Source organism: Acanthochromis polyacanthus, chromosome 2 (genome assembly GCF_021347895.1).
Source record: "Acanthochromis polyacanthus isolate Apoly-LR-REF ecotype Palm Island chromosome 2, KAUST_Apoly_ChrSc, whole genome shotgun sequence".
In the NCBI taxonomy this organism is placed as follows: domain Eukaryota; kingdom Metazoa; phylum Chordata; class Actinopteri; family Pomacentridae; genus Acanthochromis; species Acanthochromis polyacanthus.
Genome location: NC_067114.1, coordinates 8,813,854 through 8,838,554, shown reverse-complemented (window position 1 = coordinate 8,838,554; position 24,701 = coordinate 8,813,854). Strand labels below are relative to the sequence as shown.

The window sequence follows — 24,701 nt, the reverse complement described above, 5'->3', positions numbered from 1 at the left end:
TTTAAATGAGGACTCCATGGTGGAGGGCTTCGTAATAGGGAAAAGACATCTAGAGGCATTTAAAAAGATGCTTCCGGTAGTTTGAAGACTGGGTTGACAATATATGATATGAAAGGAACTAGGCGATGGGGTGGGGGCTGTGGAGGGGGCTTGGGGGAGGGAGCGTGCTCAAAGGGAGGCTTTAGAGGGAAGCTTTGTATGCGGTGGTATGTGCTGATTTTTGAGAAAGTTGTCCCAGGCCTTTGCATGGTATCATCATCATCAGTCCACCAATGTTTTGTAAATATAGTGCTTGTTAAAAAGAGGTGAAGGTGCACTGAAGGCGACAGAACAGCAGTGTAATGGGACGCTTATTTGAACGCATGTTTACCGAACGAAGGCAGTGTAATGTGGAGATTTTATACGTGCAGAGGTTCTAGTTACAAGGGACGCAGACCAATTAGAGCTTGAAGACTCTCCACTATTCATAAAATTTGTTGTTTAGGAACACTACGGTTTGTCACTGGCAATTATAATGGCAAAGGACAGGACAGGTGAATCGGACAACATCCACGACTTTAATCTGATATGTAGCTAGTAGCTTGGCGAACTTGCTCACTTATTTGAGGTAGCATCACCCGAATGTAAACATCAGTGCTACAAGAAATAAAACGAGTGTCGTAACAACCACATTAGTGTTTTTAAAGCAGCAGATATGGGACCAGACTCTCTTGTTGGGAAGATGGGTTTTAAACAGACGTTGAAATGAATCGAGTCCCGTTCCAAAGTTCTCTGTTTTCTCTCAGGTCAGTAAGTCATACCAGCCATTTATGAACAAACACAAGCTACAGATGTCCACAACTTATCCAATACATCTGCTGTTGCTCTCACAGCAGATATGACTGATGGAAGAACATTTAGTCAGTGGAGTAACATATCGTATGTAATGAACATGTATGTGCATGTGTGTCTGCGCACATCAGTGGGTGAAAAGAGGAATATGACCTTTTCTAATTTTATGCTTCCTTGTTTCTTTTGAAAGCAGATGGTCTGTCTGATGACAATGAGTGTGTGGATGATGAGGAAAATGAAGGTGATGATGTACTGGATCAAAGGAAGATATTCCATGCTTACCCCAATGGAGAACACCCCAAAGTGCCAACATCACTAATCACCCAGAATGGCAGGCCACTCTTTCACAATCAGACAATATCACGTCCCCCTGCAAACACTTCAAGATGTTTCTTTCTGAAGATATTCTGGCGGTAGTTGTAGAGCAGTTAAATTTATATGCCATTCAGTAAACGACGACACATTTTATGATTGATATACTATCAGGGACCCCCAAGCTCCCAAAAACTAGGAGGAAATTAAATTTTCCTCCTAAAATAAAATTTCATGCTATGGAACAGTTAAAAAAGACACAAGCAAAGCCATAGTCTGCTCAGTAAATCAAATATCAATTCTCTAGCAATCTATATGATCACATCGTCCAAGCTTACACGTAAAAATCACTAAAGTTCAGACAAATTTGAACAAATGACCATCAGTCTGCCTCAAACTTTCAATCTCTAACATCAATCTTTTGAGTGCTTTGGGAGTAATGGTCAATCTCAGGAGCCTTAGGCTGCCTGGAGGGTACGTAGCATTGTGTTACAGCTACCTCTCACCACAGAACTGCTAATACAATAAGGTTGAAATTTACTACAACTAGCCATGCTGCCAGTGTGCGTATATTTCCTTCGGGTAGTCATCATCCAAAGCTGAAGGAGTTGTAAGCCAAAGCACAACTGGTCTGTCAGGTGTTTAAGAGTTATGCACTGACAAAAAGATGAGGCAAGACTATTAGGATTTAATATGACAATTCATGTAGTCGTTGTAAGAAAAGCAGTGTCTTATATGGTAGAGACAGGAGATGCTAAGTACACTGTTGCAACTTAGAAAGACCAAGGTGGGTTTTAATTTAAAGCAGGGACACTCGGGTTAACTATGGAGATAGGCATGGTGTAAGAACAGTGAGAAAAGTGAGGAAACTTCTGTTACTGGTTTAGGTCAGTAGTGTCATGTAGTGTCGAGCGGACATGATCTTTCCTGCCAAATTAGTCGGGAAACAGAGTAGGTAAGGAGTACGAGCAGTCCAGCTGAGAACAACAGCACTTCATCTGGATGCTGTGGGAATATAGATAATGTTGGTTACACAGATAAGGTCAGTGTAACTGACTTTTATCAGAAGAGGTGCAACAGCAGTTTAATAAAGCTCATTTAAATGCAAGAACACATGCTGAGGAAGATCAGTAAGGGAGTATATGTACATCGCACCTTTAGTAAAATATCTTTAGTATGAATCGGCAACAGGATCTCGGTTAATAATACTATGAGAAGGGATTTTACAACTGGAAAGTTGATGCTAATCATTTTCTCAACCATTAGGCATCAGTTAAACAGTAGAATGGGGTAAAAAAAAATTCTGTGCCTTTATTTCTGCCCATTTTCACAGTCTGATAAAATGGCAGGAAGTGGAACCCTTTGATTAAAGCATGAATAGATTGTAAAAATAAGAATCAAAATCACTGTGAATAAAATATGAAGGACCTTATTTGTAACTGTGATAAATATTAAGTGACAATAACTAGACTGAACAATACACATTTTGTTATATAATTACCCTGAACATATTTATAAGAAAGAGCACAGAGATAATGTAGTTGGACCTCACACAAACACCAAATGAAGATGTGTTGCAGGAATGAGTCATCTCAATCCAGCTGTCCACAGGGCATGTATCTGATTAGCATACCCACACTCACACACCAGGAACAAATGTAAATATTGTAATAAAACCTGCTGTAATACTATCAATTCAGCATCAAGGATGGGTTCCAGTTTATTTTTACCAAGATTAGCAATATTGGATGCATGTGAGTATAGAGTTACACAATTTCAATAATTGTTATTAAAGCTATGCAAATATAACTCTGGGGAATTGATGATGTAGCAGCCCACTCTTCTCCAGTTTACTCTTTTGCCGTGCACTGTTATTTGATGTTATGCATCAGTTGTAAAGACATTTCTCTCTCACACCCCACACAGAGTCAATGCTGTTGTGGCCAATTCAATCAAACATTAATAAAGTGCAACATTTTAGGGAAGCCTTTAGGCTGTCTAGAATAATGTGCTGCACCAAAAAATCTAAGATATACACCTTTGTAAGAAATGTAGCAATCTGCAAAGATGAGCAAATAAGGGCAGAAAGAAGGTTTGCTTAAGCTGAGCTATGATGGACAACATCTGCTCAAGTAGGTGAAAGGAAAGCTTGTTTTATTTGTTTAAGTTGTTGTTCCAGTGAACCTGAAGCTGAAGAATGCGTAAGATGAAAAGGCTAAAACAACTCTACAGGACAGTGTGGTGAAGCACCCACAAAAGGGGTTGTCTGCTCAGCAAGGCTGAACGATTTGGCGCTCTGTAGACTGAGGCACCCCATTTGGCTAATGAAGTCCCAGACTGTCTTCACACCACACCCCCACCCACCGCTCCACTATGAAATGTTCTACTCATGAAAGTAATGAGGCAGGGAGGGAGAAAGACTCTTCTGGCCACTGATAACCTCAGACTAAACTTCCAACCTTACGAGACAAGGGCCTAATATCTGGCCGTCAATCAGCCCCAGCATCCCTGGCTGGAGTGTTTAATTACAAGGATCAATTATTTACCAGCCTCCTCTTTCACTACTCAGTGCTCCCAAAAAAGGAGTGTAAAGAAAAAAAAAGAAAAGAAAAAACATTGGCAAGACCCAGAAGAAGTTATGGTGGCACATTTAGAGCAGACAATACAGTAAGTTGCTTGTTCCAGACAATACAGTCTTTATTCTATGCATTGTGCAAGACAGATAAGCTTGTCTTCAATTGTTTAAGAATAACTACACGATAACCTCTACAGGTGTCCTCAGTTTACTTTAAATATTCCTTTTTAAACTGAATAAAACTTTCTACAGTTAAAAAATACACTTCTTGGAAAATGCAAAACTGATTACAGAAATCGAAATTACTAAATAAAAGATGACAGCAATTTCCCAGGCATTTATCAAATGAACTTACGACAACTAAATTAAAATCAGACATTGTACATCTGAAAAATGATTAAGTTCCATTAAATGAAATAATGAGATAAATGAAATCTCAATCATAGGTCTTTAAATGTGTCAACTGTGTAATAAAGTTATCTACAGAAAGGAAAGATGCAAAAACATCAAGCACTCATGATCTCATGTCATGGCCTCATATTTAGTCCTGAAGCCATTTCTTACCCTCAGGGGCATGGCCGAAACAGAAACTTGGAGGCTTTTAACTAATTTGAAGAGACAAGATCATATTACCCCTTTGCTTGTATTCACAGCAGCACTTCACCTTGCCGATGCCGGGGAAGATAAGTCAGGAAACACAAAGTCACAAAAAGGACTTCTTTTTATCTGAAGCAGAATACAGTTTGATCTGCTAGAGCTGACAAAGATCAATATCTATCACAAATGTTTAAATTTCCTTGAATTTCTTTCTGTCAGTTTCATAAAAGAGGTTTTACAAATTGTGTATTAGTAAAAGGTTTTTATAGTTTTGCACAGAAGTACATGTTATTCCCTGTACTGTAGAGTTAGTCTCCCTTGCGACTTCTTACCTCAGCTGGTCCAAAACTCAGCTGTAAGACTTTAAACAAATTTAAAGAGACAAGCTCATTTTAATCCAATCTATGAACCTCTTTACAAGCTGGTACACTCAGTACCTGGCAAAAAGGAATTCTGCACTGACATCATTTCTCTGACAAGTGGCACACTTTAAGACGCTGGATTAATTTGCATCAAACACGGGTGCCTTCGTTCTCCAAGAACCTCTGTAAGCTATAAATTGCCCGCAACTATATTTAAAGTAAAAAAGTAGAAAGGACAGATAAAACAGATGTTAACCACTTGCATATATATAATATCTCACAACTTTACACAACTTTTATTTAGTCTGTGCTCTGTTCTTGCATCTAAAAATGCAATAACACTGAGAGGAAGCAGCTGGCGTAGTGTTTCGTTTCCATCTATCCATAGAACAGAGTGCCTCTTCGTGTGTCCGAATTACAGCCAGCCAAATAAACCAAATAACAGGGGAAGTGAAAAATGCAGTACTCAACAGAGTCTGCTGTGGTTCCGGGACTTAACAAGCTGCAACACCTGTGATTTCTGGATTGCGTGTTTTGATGTATTTTTCTAGTAGATTTTCATTGTCTTCATGAGTCTAATCAAGTTTGTGCTATTTGTGGGCCATAACCTCCACATCAGTAACCTGCTCTTAACAATAGTTAGCAATAATACCTCCATGACTTTTACAATTACCGCAGACTGAAGAAGTTCCTTTGAACTGCTTGGGTGCACTTTTATGAGTTGTTTACTGTTGTTACTTTATTTGGATTTGCTTAGTAACAAGGTAAAGGCGTGAGAAATTAGAAAGTCATGCTATGAGTAAACACAGGAGCAGAAAACGACTGACAAACAAATAGGATCATTGGAAATTTGGAAATCTCTAGATAACTGGTCTGATACTTTGGGGGATGGATCCACTTTGGATTCAGTTACATAATACATAATTATGCACAACCACAAGAAACTGTTCAATATTATTAAGATTAAGATGTATCTTTACGCAAGATCAGGTAATTGTCCAACCAATATTCATTAGTTGCCTAATCTTGCTCAGAAATGTGTTAATGGTTGAAAGACTCTGATACTGATCCAAAAAAGGTAAGTTAAACAATTTATGGCCTCATTAATTCCACAAGGGGGAGTGTGTTAAGGCTGAAATGTAAGAGTAGGCAGCTTGTTTCTCCTTCTACAGCAGCACATGGTTTTTCCCCTAGACTCTCAGCTGATGGCTCATTAATCTGACGTAGAGGAGGTCCCCTACACAAACAGCCTGCGCTACGAAGCTTCGTCCTGTTTCATCACATTTTTTTTATTTAACCATGTGTACTCCCTACTTGAAGAGAAAGGTTTGTGAAAACACTGTAAGAGAGAAAACCTACATAAAATGAATATACAACCGTTTTTTCACAGCCAAGACCACATTGAAGTTTAAAATTCAACTTAAGATGGAGTTTCTGTCATATTAACACTGAAAGGATTGACTTTCTGTAGTACACAGGGACTGCAGGGACTGTCTGTGTCAGTGAACTTCAACTTTCTGCTCATCGTCTCTGCGTTGAGTAGCTCCAGCTCTCACTGGCCTCCTTTGATAACTTTGAGCAGTCGCTCCAAAGTTCCAACATCTGTATCTGGTTAAAAATTCACATAATCAATTGACTGGGACAATATTAAAAGAAACTATGGTTTATTACAATGTTTAAAATCCCTGGATGTGGCGACATTGCTAATAATAGGTCCAGAAGGACACCAATTCCAAATAAGGCACCATTAAAGAAGACTAGTAGAAAGAATGCCATTGTTCTATATATAAATGCTCTGTGGTACATATAAATAAATCCCCCAGGGACAATGAAAAGAAATACCAAATTTCATGGATGTCTGAACTGCAGCTGCATAGACATCTTGCTTTAGACATAATTTTTGTCAAAACAAGTAGACCAAAAGAAACACAGACCAGGTCTTCCACACATGTGGCAAAAAAAGTCACAATAGTTGCTATCATAATTTAACAAAATAACATTAATAATGACTACAAGGCAGACAAAATCCAGACAATCAAACTGAACTCTAGTCTTTGTTAGTATATGAACTGCTGTACAATTTGCAGATGACGTCACAGATTAAAGAGTATAAACCCAGGTAGCTAAATAGAAACAAAGCCTTCACAATCACTTGTTTCGTAATGCTCTGACATGAACAAAAGTCAAATTTCCTAAATAGACACATCCAGATGAAAAGAAATTTTCCTACTTTGTAACCTTGCATGCCTAGGTGTGTTATTTCCCTCTCTCATTTTGTTTGCTTGATATGTGTCAAAAAATGAATTTACCAGTGAATCACAACTGATGCATTTCTCTACTTCCCACTCAAAACATATTTTCTGCCCTGAAGTAGGGCTCTGTGATAAAATGATCTTTGTTGGTTTTTTTACATAAGTATTCCCTCAATAATAACAATAAACTGATGAGTAATTTATGGTAAATGTATCTGCACTTGGGTCAGCTCTCAACTGCCCAATCATGCTATTAGGCTGCAGCATTAGGGTTAAGTAGCTGGCACTAGCAGAGTGAAAACAAGCGAAATAAATAAGCACACAGACGTGTTCTTGGAAAAGTACAATGAGCGACCACAAAGTCTGCACATCTGTAAAAGATGAGGAAACTGTGGTGAAGAGCAACATGTGTGATTTGGAAGTGGGTTGGATTTACAAATCTCATTAAAAAGCAGAGATTCACGGTGGCACGCTAACATGCGGATGTTTGGCAGGTGTAATGATTGCCATGTTCACCATGTTAGCATGCTAGTGTTGTCAATTATCACTAAATGCTAAGTGCAGCTGAGGCTGATGGCAATCTAATTTGTTTTGCACATAATATTGAAGTGTTGGACACATTAAAAACTAAGCAAGGCTGACCTGATAGCTGAGGTTAGGGTGCACATAGACATATATACATAGACGCCTCATAGGCTGTCGAGAGGCGTGCTTACAGTGCCGCCATCTTGAAACGGGGCCAGCGGAGGCAGCGATACATCAACATCTATGGAGGCAAGAGGTACTGCTGTATCTCAAAGTGGAATTATTCGCTGAATTTTGAGCCGATTGCCAAACTGTTTGATTTTTTAGAAATGTCACACGTGTAGCTACTATACAAGGTGCTCGGATATTTTTTACAATGCTGTTTTTGCCACTCAACACTTAAGCTACACACTTCCCTCTGACTCCAGCATAGTTATTTAAAGATGCCGGACTTCTGTTTAGCCTATGGATGCTCTAATGAGCGCTGTAAGGAAACAAGAGCTCGTGGGATTACTTTTCACAGGTAAGATGTATGTAAGGAATAATATATTGTTAGCAGGTTGTCATCGCTAGAGTGAAATAAATGCAGACAAGACAGATAGAACCCCATCAGCTCCGTGTCTGGCTTCTACCCATGATCTAACCAGCTCTCTACATCATCCTGTGTATTACACAGCTGATTACCGGTGAAATAACTGATCTGAGACAATTTTTTGTTTAAAATTCGATGTTATGAATCTAGCGTTCCTCGCAATAGTCTGTTACAAAGAAAAAAACAGATTTACTGCAGTAATTGGTGGGTTAGAATACAGCATCTGATAGATCTAATAATAGCCCTGATTTATGATGGAATTATTTTTGTTGTAGACAATTCTTTATCTCTGGCTACTTTTCTCACATGTTTAAGCTTTCCCAAAGAACGTGATTTATACACGTGATATAATAGTAATAATAACAGTAATAATAATAACGATGAAAATAATGGTAATAATAGCAGTAATAATAGTAATAATAATAATAATTGATATATATTAATAGTAGTAATAATAATAATAATAATAATTATAATTATTCACAGTAGTAATAATAGCAGTATCTATCTATCTATCTATCTAGCATGCCTGGCGTTTGTTACAAGCAAACCCTGTCAAAATTGCTTGAGAATTGAGCGATTTATGACAACTTTAATTGTATAAGCACATCATTCCTCTATGGAAGTAATGCATTGTAGGAGCGAGTGGCCCCGATCCAAGATGGCGGCCCTGCAGGCACGCCACTCGAGTGGGCAGCCGCAGTCAATGAGGCGTCTACGTATATGTCAGGGTAGAGACTGCGATTTGGTAGAATTGGAGATTCTACCAGTAGAGATTGCAATTGGAGTCTCTACCAGTAGAGATTGCGATCGCAATCTCTACTGGTAGAGACTCCAATCCTACCAGTAGAGATTTGTCAGGGCTAAGGTTAGACTTTTAAGGTTAGGGTCAGGGGTCAGGGCAGGGGTCAGATTTAAAGGTCAGGGTTAGTTAAGGTTAGGGTCAGGGGTCAGGGCAGGGGTCAGATTTAAAGTTCCATCTCTACTGGTAGAGATTACAATCGCAAACTCTACTGGTAGAGACTCCAATCGCAATCTCTATTGGTAGAATCTCCAATTCTACCAAATCGCAGTCTCTACCCTGACATATATATGTCTATGAGGGTGCATACCATGTGGGTGACTTTTACAGCAAGTCCACAGTTTGATTGCCAGACCATTGCTACTTGTCATCCCACTGCTCTCATCCACAACGTTCTGTCTATCACAACTGTCACTACTAAAAAAAAAAAAAAAGGGACACGACATCCAAAAGACAAAATTAAAAATAAAAAAATAACCTGACAGTCCCATGAGTGGCAAAGTTTAAGGATCACCAAAGTTATTACAAATAATTTCGAGGGATTGTGTGAACCAAATTTTATGGCAGTTCAATTCAGTAAATGTCAAGACACTTTTACTCAGAGCCACAAATGCGACTTTACTGAGGTACTATAAGAAAAGTCAAAGGAACCGCCTTTTCTGTTGGATAAATTATCTGGCAACCATAAATACAAAGTACAAAATGCTGTGTCAAGCGATCTAGTAGATGCTGAAGATATGGAAAAAAGTTTGAACTACTGGTTGCACTAAATTAAGACCTTGTACACACTGGAACAGCTATTTTTCTAGATTAGTATTTCCCCGCTTCCTTTGACAAAACAAATCTGTCCACATGAACATCATTTTACAAAAATTACTACACACAATCAAGTATAGTGCACCAGTCTGCATCAACAACATATCTTGCCATTGCTGTGGTTTTGAAGTGCTTGTGTCATTTCTGTGGATGCTGTGGATCAAGGAATATCGAACAAAGCTGACACAAAGACTTCTGCATATCGGTTAAGTCATGTAGCAATGTCAAGTTAACTTGTACACTTGTAACTGTATGTAATTGGCATATACATCCACCATTATTGTTGTTGTTGTTGTTATTTAAGGCACATGCTCATTACAGTAAGCAAGTATGGACAAACTGACAAATTTGAGTGATCTAAAATGCAGTTTGTGTGGATGAGAGGCCTAATTGTAGAGGAAAATGTTTGTTTGGCAAAGTATCCGTATTAGTGTTGACCAAACCTGAAAGTCAAGGAATCACCAGAGTCATTAAAATTCATCCTGAGGGCAAAACACACGTTTGTAAAAAAAATTTCATCGCGATCCAAAAGTTTGCTGTTGAGATTTCTAGATCAAAGTGGTGGTCCAAATGACCAGTTTTACCATCCCTAAAGCTACACACCTACAAGGGCTGAAAATCAGCCCCACCCCCACTGTGCGGCTTCACACAGACATGTATCAAACCAAGGGAGAAAACCATTTCAACTGCACTGCACTATTTAAATCAATTAGTGGTGAGTTACGCACTGTTTCTCTATGTGAATATATGTTTGCAGTGAAGAAATATGACAAATTATCCATCCAGATCCAACAAGCATGGTGGTCATTTGTAGAACAGAGACAGTATTGTGTATGCTACCACCGCAAATTAGCTACCTGCACACAAATTCATACCCAGACGTCCTGTGTGGGAGGCAGCAGGGCACTGAAAGCCTCCATTTACACACTTCAGTTTAACTGCAGTATTTGCTCTAACAGCCATCAGCCCTTAAGTGATCCATTCATACATACTCTTATTCTGCTCTTTCCCATTGTCGCTGACTGCTCATAGGGAATCCAAGGGCAACTTTGAATTGCTGGGTTCTCTGTTCCTTGTTTAAAATCCATAATGTCTTTACCTTATTATGTGAAGCGGTACAAGATGACACATATTGTGAATTGGTACTATATTAAATAAAATCGAATTGGTTTTAATTTTGCTGACAAGAGAAATTGAGTGACTTTCTCATTTTTAGGATATCCATTGAAATCATTAATAATTTGCACAATTTTCTGCAATTAATGGCAGGTTTTCTTCCCCACAACAACTGATCTGTTAGTGGCACCATCACTCAGCCACCACAGATTTGTGTTCAGGTTAAACACACACACATACACATGCAAGCATGCAGATCACTTAGAAATGTTCTTATTTATGAAAGAAAAGCTGTTTTTAAGGGAAGATAACATGAAATGAATCAGAAATACAGTCTAGACATTGTTAATGTGGTAAATGACAATTCTAGCTGGAAACGACTGATTGTTAATGGAATATCTACATACAGGTACAGAGGCCCATTTGCAGCAACCATCACTCCTGTGTTACACACTGGTACATCAAAGGTTAATTGATGTTTAGAGAACCCTTGTGCAGTTATGTTGCCACATGACTGAAAGTGTGAGTTTTCATGAAAAAAATGTGAAATTGTCTGGGTGACCCCAAAGTTTTGAACAGCAGTGTGTGTGTGTGTGTGTGTGTGTGTGTGTGTGTGTGTGTGTGTGTGTGTGTGTGTGTGTGTGTGTACAGCCACTTAGCTATATGAACATGTAATGTTTAAATGTATCAGCGCCTTAATAAGGTTGTAATATTGCTGCAATTATAGAACTAGTGAAGCTGCAACATTGTATGTGGTCACATAAATAAATTAACAAACATCTGCAGGGAAGCAGCACTGAGGCACGACTTCTGAGTGCAGCCATACAACATTCCCACAGAACGTCACACTGCGTGAGGTCTACAGCATGTACTGTACAAAAAATAAAATCTATCAAACTGTTTTTAATAGCATCTGATTGGCAAGCTGTCTTGGGACAGTTGGCAAATGGGCGGGCAGCGGAGGAGTTTAGAGGTGCTAAAGTTCAGGCAGGAGCGATGCAGCACCCTGTGTCCTGCCAACAGCCTGACAGTGGCGCAATTCCTGACTAAGTTGTTGACCCATGGCCCCCACCTGTCTTGACCATGCATTATATAGGGGGGGAAGGGGGCATCACTTCCCCTCCTATGCTGCCTGCCACACCAGAAGGCTTTTGACTCATGCCCATCTGTCCTGGTAGTACATACATTAAGTGAAAGCCAAGATACTGGCACCCTGTCCAATTCATGTGTGCCTTTATAACAACAAGTTGTTATGGAGAGTGTGAATAGAATTTTACCTTCTCAACAAACATCTCGGTAAAGAGAATAATTATCAGTACAGAGGTCCTTTCTAAGAGCTACCCTCCGAGTGCAATGAAATATTACTGAGGTGTTATCATGCACACATTTGGAAAACTATTTCTTAACACTGGTCTCATAATATTTTTTTTCCAGTTGAAAACTGTCCAAGAAACTAATACAACAAACTGGCAATAACTTTCAAATGTTCTGACACACAAGAAAGGAACAGAATTTAGGAACATAAGAAACAAATCTCAGTACAAGTTTGCATGTCTATGCCATTACCACAGCAACCACGGCAGACCGGATAACAATGCCTGAAAATACAAATATGACCTAATCGCTTGCAAATATCAGCATGGACAGACAGTCCTGAGATTCAGTTTAGTCACACGTCAGATTTGCCTACAGTCTACAGTCTGAACACATTCTAGAACATTTTTTAATATGAAAATACATGAGTGGGTGAAATCATTTTACTGGAAATAATGAAAAAAAGAAGTAAAATTGCACCATTGCTCTTGTTTGACTACTTGCCCAGAGCACTCGTTTGCTGTGAATAAATATTTAACATATTTAAAAGAACATTTAAACAAACTTTTTGTCTTAAGGACATCCAAAAGCTTGCACGAACTGTTGCAAACATACCTGAGCTGGCTGGACATCTAAGTAATGAAGCACCTCCTTGAGCATGACAGGTGTGTGAGGAGGGTTTTTGTTTGGAGCAACAGATAGTTCCTCAGATCTGTCCAGGGACCCGGGACCAGAGGATGCACCAGCTACAGAAGAGTGGAGTCTCAGCTTCAGTGTCCTCCATGCTCTCCACACAGCCAGACTCGTTCTCTGCAGCACTGGGTTGGAGTGCATGGGCATGTGAAAAATCATAGTCCCTGTAATGATCTATGGAGAAAACAACAGCAAAGTTATGTGATCAGTTAAGCAGAAAGCCAACTGAGAGGAATAAACTGTGAAATACTTCTGAAAATGGGTTAACATTTTGAAAGTTAAACTCTATCACCATAAAATTGCTGTGTTAATAGGCTATTATCTGGGACAGTTACCAAGGAGGAAGTTTATATATCCAGTGGTATAATACAGCAATGCAAAGTCACAACAACGCACTGTGCAAAAAAATTATTTTGAACAAAAAATGTTGGATCTACATCAAAAGTGCAAATTGACAGAAATCTTATGGTGTCTGGTTGCAAATTAGCTTTGACTGTTGCGGAGGGAATGGGAAATTTCAGCTGACATAAACAGCTGCTCTCCAAATTGAAGTGCCAATCCAAAAGAAGAGGGCAACACAGTGTGGATCAGTGTTGTCTCATCACTGCTGAAATCACTCTGTGGGTCATACACCACATCACCACTACACCTCAAAAAAAGGTAAGAGCATCTTTGGGCAGCTGGGCTCAGGTGGTCGAGCAGGATGTACAACTAATTGCAAAGTCAGTAGTTTGATCCTCACCCCGTCCACATGATGAAGTGCCATTGGGCACGACAAATGAGTGAATGAGAAGCACTGTAAAGTGCTTTGAGTACCATTAAGGTTGAAAAGCACTGTATAAGTGCAGATCATTTATCTTGGGCTGATTAGGGCTTTTTGGCATTTTAACATGAACAATGCTTCCTGTATGTTGCACCGAGGTGAAAAATGGTATTCAGGTGTTTCTTTACGACATATTAAACATTAGAGCTCAGTAATTATATACCCATTACAAGATTATATTAAAACAGAAACATGTGCATTAGGTGAAAGAATTCAACAACTGCATTATGGTATTGGGAATTGCAAATGTTTAAATGATTGAGTGACAAGTCATGATTGCTGGTAGATTGTGGGCCATAACTGCTGCACATCAAAGGATACAAATCAGTCTTTTTCTGTACATTATTATATTACTGTTGTTTGCATCAACATGTAAATACCAACATCACATCCTGCAGGTGAACAAAGGAGAAGAGTGCACCCTTCATTCATTACCACTTGTCTCACATATACCCAGGATGTAAAACTTAATTTTTTTTATTTTTTAGTTCAAAATACTGTGAGGACATTTAATTTTTAAATGATTATATGAGCCCCAGTTTCAGCCCTGCTCTAAACAGGCTATATCATTATCTGAAATTTTAAATGCAGCTTAGCTCTACCCACTACCTTCAGGAACAAGACTCTCTCTGTGTCTGTCATTGACAGTGGGGAGTAAGACAGTTCACTGCTGTAGCACAACTGTTGTCTTTAAGTAATGTGTATCTTGAGATTGTTAGCATTGCTGTTAGAAAATCTGTAGTTTAGCAGTGCAAAGCAGCAGCTTGGAAACGGCTGTCTGACAACAGAAACAAAAAAAAATACGAAAATGAAAACAACTTTTCTGGAATTCGGCTGTATTAAAATGCAGTACATGTGAGCACAAGTAACAGGAAAGAAGCGAAAACCATGTAAACAAAGGCCAAGCTTTGCACAGAGGCACAACAGGGAACAAGAAGAACACAAGAACACACCCAGTGCTAATTTATTGCTTTAAATCAGTCTTAATCCCTCACTTTTACATTTTCCACAGACTCTGAGATATATTAGGATGCAGGATGTACCAAAGATAACAGTAACTTGACCAACATTCGCTGCACAGCACACTAACACTCAGGATTTTCCTATTGTTGTGGTGACTTTTCCATTAATAATAAAAGTAATCCATTGCGTTTTCAGTTCATTGGATGCTGGGAGTGCACAAAGACTTGAGTGTTCACTCTTGCAGCCAGCAGCAGAACATTTAGTGTGCCTTACTTGCAGCTGAGATATTTTAGAGTTAGCAAAAGGGATTCTAGAAGGTAAATAAGACTGATAGACAGTGAAGCAGTCGATGTATGTGAATGGCTCATCTTGCATGCAGCGTGCAGTGAGGAAGCAGGAATCTGTAAAGTCTGAGCTAGACGACCATTGATAAATCTGTTGGAACTCCCAGTTCAGTAAAATATTCCGTGATTTGTAAAGCTTGGAAGCAATCTAGTTGAGGGAAGATTTAAGGAATAGTAGAAGTAAATATCTTCATATCTGAACAACTTCTACTTTGCACCTCCAAGATTATAAAAACCGCAAAATTCATAAATAAAATACACAAAATACATTAAAGTAACTTGTCCCATGTACACAGACACAGTCAGTATTACCAGCCTGCCCCCTCTGTAGTCTTCTTTCCTGTTTCAGGGTGGGGAATAATTCTGGATATCACAACAATAGGAGTAATACTATTAAATTTGAGAAGAGATGTTCCTTCCAGGGCCTATGATAGTAGCTGTGCCATGCTTCTCATTATTAGCACTGCTGTAATATGCTAGCTGCTAGCCATAGCAGCCATAGCTGCTATTAGCCTAACTTTACAGCACTGGGCTGTAGGGGTTAGCTGTTAACAGGAGGATTTAATTTAACCGAGCGCCTGTCTTCATCTGTGTCACCACTTTGGAGTGACTTGCTACACAAAAGCAGACTTGTGGTTTGAGCAAGGTTAGGGTCGTTAGCTAATTACATGGCTAAAACACCACAACGTAAATGTGTCACAGTGGCTGCGTGGGGTTACACATATGTATGATAACCACTCTTATACGTATGTGTTGACATGGCTATAGCCTATATGTTTGAGAGAGCTATTACTGACTACATTTGTATACAAAACGTTTAGCAAACGTTTGCTGCTGTAGGTTGGCCACTTCACGCCTGAAATATATTGCGGCGCAGTAAATACTGTTGCTATGCCACCATGCTGGATGAGCAAGTGCAGGTATGTCAACGAATACACAAAAACTGACTCAAAAAATACAGTCAGTACAACATAAGAAATATTCACTCTAGTGCCTGAGAATCGTGTCTCAGTAAATTAGCTGTACCTTACCGTAGTATATCACAGCAGTAGCTCCACCTTCACGCACCGGGCGGCAGCAGAATGCCCGGTGCGTCACTCCGGTCCGCCCACTGAGCGGCTGCTAACATCCAATCTGCTGCGACCGAGGAAGAGGGCTTGTTTTTGAAAATATTGGCGCTTGTCGTGCTAGCTATCGCCGACTGTGCTTCGCTTGCGAGTCTGTTTTTTGTTCTAACGGTACTCCTTGCGTTTCATCTGAAAACGTTTCCGTGGTAGTGAAATGAAAGATAACCGCGACTGGTGAAAGGTAAGACAAAAAGCAGTGCGCACGAAATTAAACGAACGAAGCTAAACTAGCCGGTGGGAATTTGTGCGAGAGCTAGCATGCTAGCAGGCGTTTGCCAACCCTGTCAAGTTAACGTTGGTGGGATTGTTGCCGTATAACAATGTGAGTTTCAATTCCAGCATGTATGCTAGCATATTACAAAGCACATATCTCACAGTCATATCATTATGTCTTTAAACTTGAGAGTTGTTTATCAGCTGTTAAACCTCAATGTCGTAACACACTGGAAGTTCTAAGTAAGCTGCCATCCAATTACTTGAACACTGCTGCATTAGTTTCTTTGTAGTAAAGGTACAAGGAGTCATTTTTACTAGTTGTGGAATAACAAGGATGCCAATGTGCATGTAAATACAGTCATAGACATCACACACCCAATCTTAAGTAATGTCAAACTGTGTCTGCCAAAATCTGATTGCAAAAATCCAAATATTTTTTCTTGCTTTGTGCTACAAAATATAGCCAATTCGGTTGATCTTAAATATCTTTAAAGTACTAATTCATCTCTTATTCAACTCACTCCATCTGCCAAAAAGTAATTTCAGTCCCCACATTGTGACTGCATGCATCTAAATATCTTAATTTCATTCACAGTTATATTTAAAAATTAAAGCTCATAGAACAATTGCAATAAAGATCCTTTCCTATTTATTTAACTGCAGTCTAAAAAAGGCAGGTAGGCAGGTGCTTTATTGATCCAGAGGGAAATTCAACATTGCTAGACAAATCCCACGTCAAAAATGATGCTGTATAGTTTTGCTTCCAGTCTTCCTAAATGTCATCTGATCACACTGTTAAATGCAAACATTATTCATTTACAAGGAAGTCTCACACAGATGCACTTTTGCTGTCACTACAAGCATAAAATTCAGTTTATTTGCACGTTATAAGTGGTTGATCTGGAAAATGGCAGCTGTAGATGTTTAGAAACTGCTCAATGTAGCTTAAATATCAGGTGTGCCATCAGTTTTTGGCAGATGATCACGTTTGTTATGTATGCACTTTACCTAGTCACCTTTTTGTTTTGACTTAGCTAAGGCGCGTTCGTGTCACAGTAGTTTTCATAATATACCCAGTTATTATCACTGAGACTGAACAGAATCAAAACAATTCAACACTACTGAATAATATAGTCTTCAAAATGTCCATAAATGTAAATCCAAACATCTCTAAATCATTTTCAAGTACTCTACACATTACAACGTCTATTGGAGTAGGATTTATTGTATTGCTGTTGTGTTACACTGCATCTCTCAGGCACATACATATACAGGTGTATAGTGCTGTAATCTTGTTCTGGCAATAATTTTGAAACTAGGGCTGCACAGTATATCAATAAAGCACTTAGATTTAAGACTTCTTAGATATGTTTTTTTATTTGAAAAACACAGAGTACGTTGACATTCAGGCTTCACAGTAAAACAAATGAGCATCAGGAAAAGAAAAGTTGGCATTTGTCAGAGCTTATTTCGGCTAGAGACGGAAGGATGTTGACCGAAAACATGTCTCAATTTGTGGTGGTTTGAAGTTGTTTTCACCACATTTAACTGATTTGTTTGACAGTATAAATTACTGCCAGTTTTGTGTGATGATTTGAAAGCCAGGTGTGATGCTTTTGCCATACGAGAAAGGTCACAATGTTTTTTAACCTTGCCAAAGACGTGATGCCAATAAACACAGATATAGTGGATGGTTTTAAAAACATAATCTGGTGGCTTGAAAAATGTTATGTAATACTTTTTCTCAAGTTACTATCTCAGAGCTGTATCAAGAATGCAAGGCACAAGTTGAAACAGAGCTGTCACAAGTGAAATATCATGCAGCTACAGCAGAGTTGTGGTCCAGCCAGACAACAGAGCCCTACACGAGTCTTACCGTCTACTTTATAATGAGGACTTCCAACTGAAGAGTTGCTGCTTGCAATCAGAATTTTTCCCAGATGATCATGCAAGCGAGAACATCTCAACGGGGATGAGAGAAGCATTGGCTATTTGGGGCCTCAATGATAGATGACAAGTCTGTATAACAACAGACAATGCAGTGAACATGGTGAAAACTGGCGCCCTGAAGAAGTGGACGAGGCTGCACTGCTTTGGCCACAAACTGCATCCTTGTCCAGTGGTAAATTATACCCATGCTATGTTTGCTATGCTGTTTTTTCATATTGCAGACAAACAGAATAGTGTAATGACAGTTTTTTCAAACGTCAAGCAGCCCTAGTTGAGACCATGCTCTACACAACGTGCACCAGCAGCAAATGATGCCTGACTAGTTGTGTGATCGTCTCATAAGGAGATTTTTGAAATCTCTCTGATTGTCAAATATGGCATTTATCTGCAATGCCACGAACACTAATCTAAGAAAAAACCTTTCAGGGATTGTGTAAACTTAAATCAATTGTGTTATTTGTATAGATTAAACTACAAATATGTCTCAGTCCATCTCAGTCTGCATAGTAAACTACAACAAGCTTGACTGGGCACAAAGCAAACTTCTGTCACCTATTGTTTTCTGTTCATTTATGCTGTTTGATTTATTTGTCATATTAAAATTGCAATATTGCTTGAAATTTGCGATGTGGGAAATAGCGGTAACGCTTTGTTTTGTTTTTTCTTTTTGCAGTAACTGGTCAGTCAGTGCAGAGGGACCACAATGGCAAGCAATGTGTGTAGCCACGTGAAGGTGGTGGTTCGAGTGAGGCCGACCAACGATACTGAGAAGCGCGAAAACTGCCGAAATGTGGTCCAGGTGGTTGATAACCACATGCTCATATTTGATCCAAAGGAACAGGACATGTCATGTTTTGGGTCTCAAAGAGTGCGGAATAGAAACATCAACAAGAGAGCTAACAAAGACCTCAAGTTTGTTTTTGACCACGTCTTTGACGAGAACTCTACTCAAGTTGACATTTTTGAGAACACCACCAAAGGAGTGTTGGATGGTGTGATGAATGGATTCAACTGCACAGGTAACAACTGAATCAATGCAAACTGTCAAATATGTTGGCATGCACACGTAATAATTGTTTGGCATCAGCTGTTTGCTGACAAGTTCACCATATCAGCTAAAGAGGGAATGATATGCCAGAGTTGTTGTATTTACAGCTTGTTTCTACTGTGTGTAACTAGCCAAAAAAGGTTTTTGATTTAGATTCAGTAATACAGCTGCAATGTATATGTTTAAGTTAAAAAGTATTTTTACAAGGAGAATATCACATTCTGATAATATAGCACGATTCACACTTCAATTTCTATGTTTTTAGGTTTTTTTTTCGATATTGTATAAATGGCAACAACCTCCAAGACTACAGACAGGAATTTTAGTGTATAGCTGCTTTACTACAATCCTCAGGCAGTACTATCTTGTCAATGCACTGCACACAGACAGACACTTTAGTCCTGTTTACTGCTTTTACAAACAGCTATGTAATCCAGTCATAATCACAGCTGTCAGAATCAGAAATGGTAGTCACAAGTTCTAAAAACGTAATCTAACCTGCTGGGTTAACTAGCTCTGTAGTTATTTGTTAATGGGCAGTGTAGCTGACTTAGCAATTTAGTTTACACAGATATAAAAGGAATGGACTTTCATAAAGAGATGTGGTCTTTTGCATACTTGGATAAACTGAGTGGATACTGATTGCAGATTGCCGTCATTTTGTTTTGAAAAGAAAAATTGTATGTAATTTAATTGTGAGTTTCAGTCTTGTCATTTGCAGTAGGTAGGGTAGAAGAAGTATTACTATTTATCTATTAGTGCCAGTGCGCCCACTTTTTAATTTAATCTAGTTAGAACATTTTTAAAATTTGTTTTACGAAATTTAGGTTGACATCAGCCAGGCTTTTCAAAATACGTACATGTTTCTGTGCCTCATTTTGAAATATTATATGTCTGATGAGTTTATTGCTCAGGTTTCCAAGTTTTTCATGTTATGTTTATGGCTCTGCTCTTTTAAAAGCAAGGGCAGAGCAGTTATCAAAATATGGCAAAGTGCAATATCTAAATAGCTTGAAATGCATTTTTTTTTCGTTTTTTTTTGTATATATAAAGCTGAAATGTGTCACAAAATACCATTTTATTTGAAGCAATGTGGTGCTCTGCCCTATAAATCATATAGTTTAGACATAAGTAAACATGTTTTTTTTGGTACAGATCACAGCAAAAACCACACCATATTTGTTTTCTGTTGTTTTCAACTGAAATCAACTGAAAAAAATGAACATTTCTACTAGGGCTGGACCCGAATATCCGGATATTCGTTCGCTACGGCACTATCTGGATATTAATTTGGTATCCGAATATTCGCCCCACCCTGTCAGACGTTACCGGGCGGAAAGAATATGCCGCGTTACTGTCTTTCCTCCGCCTTCGGTCCACATCGGCACTTATCGGCTCATCTCATCATGTGATCACATACACATGTACACATATGTCTATAACATATACACATATGTCTATGTGATCACTCCCTCCTCCCCCCAGACGAAAATATTCGGAGCTCGTCTCTTCCATAGACTGTATATATATAGGTCTCTTCCCTGCGCCTTCGGCCCACTTCGGCTCATCCCGCCGTGTTCTTCGGCTCATTCCGGCTCCTCCATTCGTGTTTGTAAACACCACCCGAATGGCCGGGTGGCTGCCGACTCTGACGTCGCGCTTCACTTCGTTGCATAAACACAAGACAAGATGCTGAAGACCTCTGCTGAACACAAAATGAAGGTCGGTTTACACTGGGTTTAATCTGTCATCAGGAAATGTTGGCCAGAACTTTCTAAAAATGAAAAAGGATCCGAATTTTCGGGCCGTCTGTGTCACAAGCCGCTACCGCCGCCACTACCGCGCCGCCCCCGTTACGGGGCGGAACGAATATTCGGATATTCGTCTTTAATAGGGCCCGAATATTCGGAGGCCAGAAACCATTATTCGGGGCAGCCCTAATTTCTACTAAAATCACTTTGAATCTTTCAAAATTATTGCAGTATTTGGCACTAAGCATTCTTGTTATTTATATGCATTTTTCTTTATATTAATTTGTTTTTCAATTGCAGTGTTTGCCTATGGTGCTACTGGAGCAGGCAAGACTCACACCATGTTAGGCTCCCAAAATGACCCGGGAGTCATGTATCGCACCATGAAAGAGTTGTTCAAACGCATGGATGATGCCAAGGACGAGAAAGAGTTTGCTGTAGCGTTCTCTTATCTTGAGGTGAATATGTAAATTCTTGTTGTTTTTCTGTTTGTGTTGTTGATTTTCCTGCAGTTGTAATATGTCTGTATGGCCCACACAGGCTGTGAGTAAAGACATCACAGCAATTACACATTCATAAGATGGTTTTGATGGATTCCTTGCTTTTTGCCATAATTTTTGTTATTTGTTCACAGGTTTACAATGAACAGATCAGAGACTTGTTGGCAAATGTAGGCCCTCTTGCAGTCAGAGAGGACAGTTCTAAAGGAGTGGTTGTTCAGGGCCTTTCACTGCATCAGGTTAGTAGTAATACTCCTCATAACATTGTATGGCATATTAAAGGTAAATATTGGTGCCATTACCTTTTATTGCAGTAGATCTAATTTAGATTTCACTCAATTGCTTTAGACCGTGTAAATGTTTTTAATTAGAAAATCATCTTTCTCAAATCTGTAGAAGTTGTAAAATAATAAACCTTAATAGCATGGTAACAATACACGCGCTGCTTTTCAACCTTCCTGTGTTATGACATTATCACACAATAGCGTGAAGGAGAGGACTAGTCGATTGGTGAAAACCAAACAAAGCAGTCAGTTTTTCTCTAGTAATTTCCTTTGCTAATAAAATAAAATTTGAGTAGAAGAAAATGTTATGCATTAAAACTGACACTTTGTTGTTTGATTGTGACGTCAGTCATACAGCACGTTTTAACCGTGTTACCAAGAAAACTATACCTTTATTAAAAAAATACTGTCGCATTATGATTCTACATAATTGGCTTACCTGTATATACAGTTTGATCTTGAGCCGCCTCACTATTCAGTTGTAACGTTGTGAAAGTACACTCTGGTGGTTCCAGATGGGGCCTTTTGTTTGGTCACATCATGTTGTCCTTTTTCTTTCCATACAGCCCAAATCTGCAGAGCAAATTCTTGAGGCTTTGGATTCTGGTAATCGAAACAGGACACAGCACCCCACAGATATGAACGCCACCTCTTCTCGCTCTCATGCAGTGTTTCAGGTATTTCAGTTTAGTTTGTGTATTATCTGAATGGAGAACATGAATACAAAAGATGAGGTGAAAAATGCTTGCACTGTCTAATTTTAAGTGGGGAGTAACTTATACCTTCCATTTATGAGGAAATACATTTTTGAAGCATCTCCTTTCTTTACAAACCTCTAACAATGCATTGCAGCTTAGTTTTTGATTGTCTTTAATTTGTAGTTTTGCATTTTTGCATTGCTTTTGTCTAGATATATTTGAGACAGCAGGACAAAACTGCCAGCCTCAATCCTAATGTCTGCATTGCCAAAATGAGCCTGATTGACCTTGCTGGCTCAGAGAGAGCCAGTGCGACCAACGCCAAAGGGGCACGATTTAGAGAAGGTGCAAACATCAACCGCTCACTGCTCGCTTTAGGAAATGTCATCAATGCTCTTGCTGACCCAAAGGTGAGTGTGTGTTACTCTACATCTATAGTATACACTGATAAGCGACATCATTTAAATCACCTGCCTGTTACTGTGTAGGGCCCCCTCACTGTGTAGTGAGGATAACATAGTGTTGCCAAAACAAGATAATGACCACCTGAAGGATTTTTAAAAAAAAAATTGATAAATCACCGTCACCACGGATATGTGGTGATGTGACACTGAAAATAACCCGAAAACTTAACAGTGTTTTCAGAATAGAACAACAACATGGTTCACTGCTTACACAATCTGCACTGTTATTGTTTTCCATGCAAAACAAGAAAAATAGGGCCCAGGATGAAACTAACCAAAGTAATATGAATTCACGTGGTTGTGAATGGTGTTTGGATCCATATAATTTTGACATTACACCACCACTCTATGTTGTAAACACGGTTCCTTATTTTTCAAGATCATTATGACCCCAGCTGCCCAGTCGTTCCAAGAAAACCTTGACTTTTTTTGTTTTCCAGTTATAAAGAAATCATGAGAAAATGTTGTTTCCCCTTAAATATTAATTATTGTTTACTGTGAGCAATCTGTCAGATGTCTCAATGACAGCTGTTGCTTAAGATTAATGCTCTGTTCACAAAAAATAACATTTAAATAATTTTGTCTGCTCGCTGTTCTAATACTCAGAATTTTAAATTTTCAGTGTGCAAAAGACACCTCATGGTTATCAAAGACAGCCGCACACAGCAGCGTCTGTCAGACTGCAGCAACACAGTTGAGTGTTTGGTTAGCTTGGCAACAAGTGAAATGCATATTTTGTGATTGACAAATAAAAGCTAGAATAATGATTTTGTGGAAACCGTATGACTGCATTTCAAATAAAATAAAATCAAGAAAGATTCAATTGTTTTAAAACAAAAGTTATCAATACACATGATTAATAAACTGATTAATAACTACTCGACTGCATACTGCAAAGAGCCCACAACTCAAGGTGAGCAAAATTTTACTTTTGGAATAGTGTGGATGTTTCTAGAGGTGCAATGTAAATACTGAGTACAAATGCAATGACTGTATAATGTTTAATAGACATCATAAACTCTTAGGAAAGGTTTTTTTTTTTTAGCATTTCCTTTATGCTTGAATTTGTCAGAAAATCATCAGCACATATGGACAATTTGCATGACATTCTTATTATTTTGGCATAGGCATATGAAGTTAACTGCTAGCATCCATATGAAACAGAGTGCCTGGGAAGTGGAGAGTTAACTGAGTATTTGGGTATTATTTCATTCCAGTTGCATACATTAACTTGTCAAGCAGTGTTCTCATTTTACACACCAGTCTCAGGGGACAAGGTGCAAGCAGGCCACATGCATTTAGGAAGTGCTGTGCAAATCCACCGTAGCAGTGTTGAAATACGATCCATCTTCAACAGGTTGCTTCATTCTTGGGTTAAAACCGTGTTCTTTCATGTACACTGTCCAATCGGTATGATACCCAAGACAAATTTCCCTAGTGGGACAATAAAGTTTATCTAATCTAATACCCGGCCCTCCATTTTTGAGTGTTGCCGTCATCGACTCCTAGTTTGATCTCCTCAGCCTAGAACACCCACCACTATCCTATCCCCATGGGTATTGGCGCTCCAGTGTTTACTGCTGGCAGACAGGGAATTCATGTTGTGGCTATTGTTTACAGGAAAGAATGTCCCCACTTGTGTTTGGGCTGACATGCCATTCGTTTGAGTGAGAAGAATGTCTGCTACATCTGTTTGGGCCGTTCAGCGTGTCATCTTCATGCTATGCTGCACAGAGGTTTTTGTTG

General features: G+C 39.0%; 2 protein-coding genes across 3 annotated transcripts in view; one reads left to right on the top strand and one right to left on the bottom strand.

Annotated features, from left to right (window-relative positions):
• Nucleotides 1-16,069, bottom strand: part of mettl15 (methyltransferase like 15) — a 56,964-nt gene extending 40,895 nt beyond the window's left edge. The window contains 2 exon segments of the mRNA XM_022201052.2: nucleotides 12,710-12,961; nucleotides 15,949-16,069. Of these exon segments, the coding sequence (XP_022056744.2) occupies nucleotides 12,710-12,946 (237 nt within the window). The 5' untranslated portion in view covers nucleotides 12,947-12,961; nucleotides 15,949-16,069.
• Nucleotides 16,070-16,087: 18 nt separating this feature from the next.
• Nucleotides 16,088-24,701, top strand: part of kif18a (kinesin family member 18A) — a 31,055-nt gene continuing 22,441 nt past the window's right edge. Inside the window, exons 1-6 of one of the 2 annotated variants that reach the window (XM_022201075.2) lie at nucleotides 16,088-16,225; nucleotides 18,884-19,229; nucleotides 21,310-21,467; nucleotides 21,644-21,748; nucleotides 22,360-22,470; nucleotides 22,704-22,901. In XM_022201075.2, the coding sequence (XP_022056767.2) occupies nucleotides 18,914-19,229; nucleotides 21,310-21,467; nucleotides 21,644-21,748; nucleotides 22,360-22,470; nucleotides 22,704-22,901 (888 nt within the window). In that variant the 5' untranslated portion in view covers nucleotides 16,088-16,225; nucleotides 18,884-18,913. The remainder of the gene's footprint in view (nucleotides 16,226-18,883; nucleotides 19,230-21,309; nucleotides 21,468-21,643; nucleotides 21,749-22,359; nucleotides 22,471-22,703; nucleotides 22,902-24,701) is intronic. The other variant, XM_022201084.2, reaches the window with a different exon arrangement.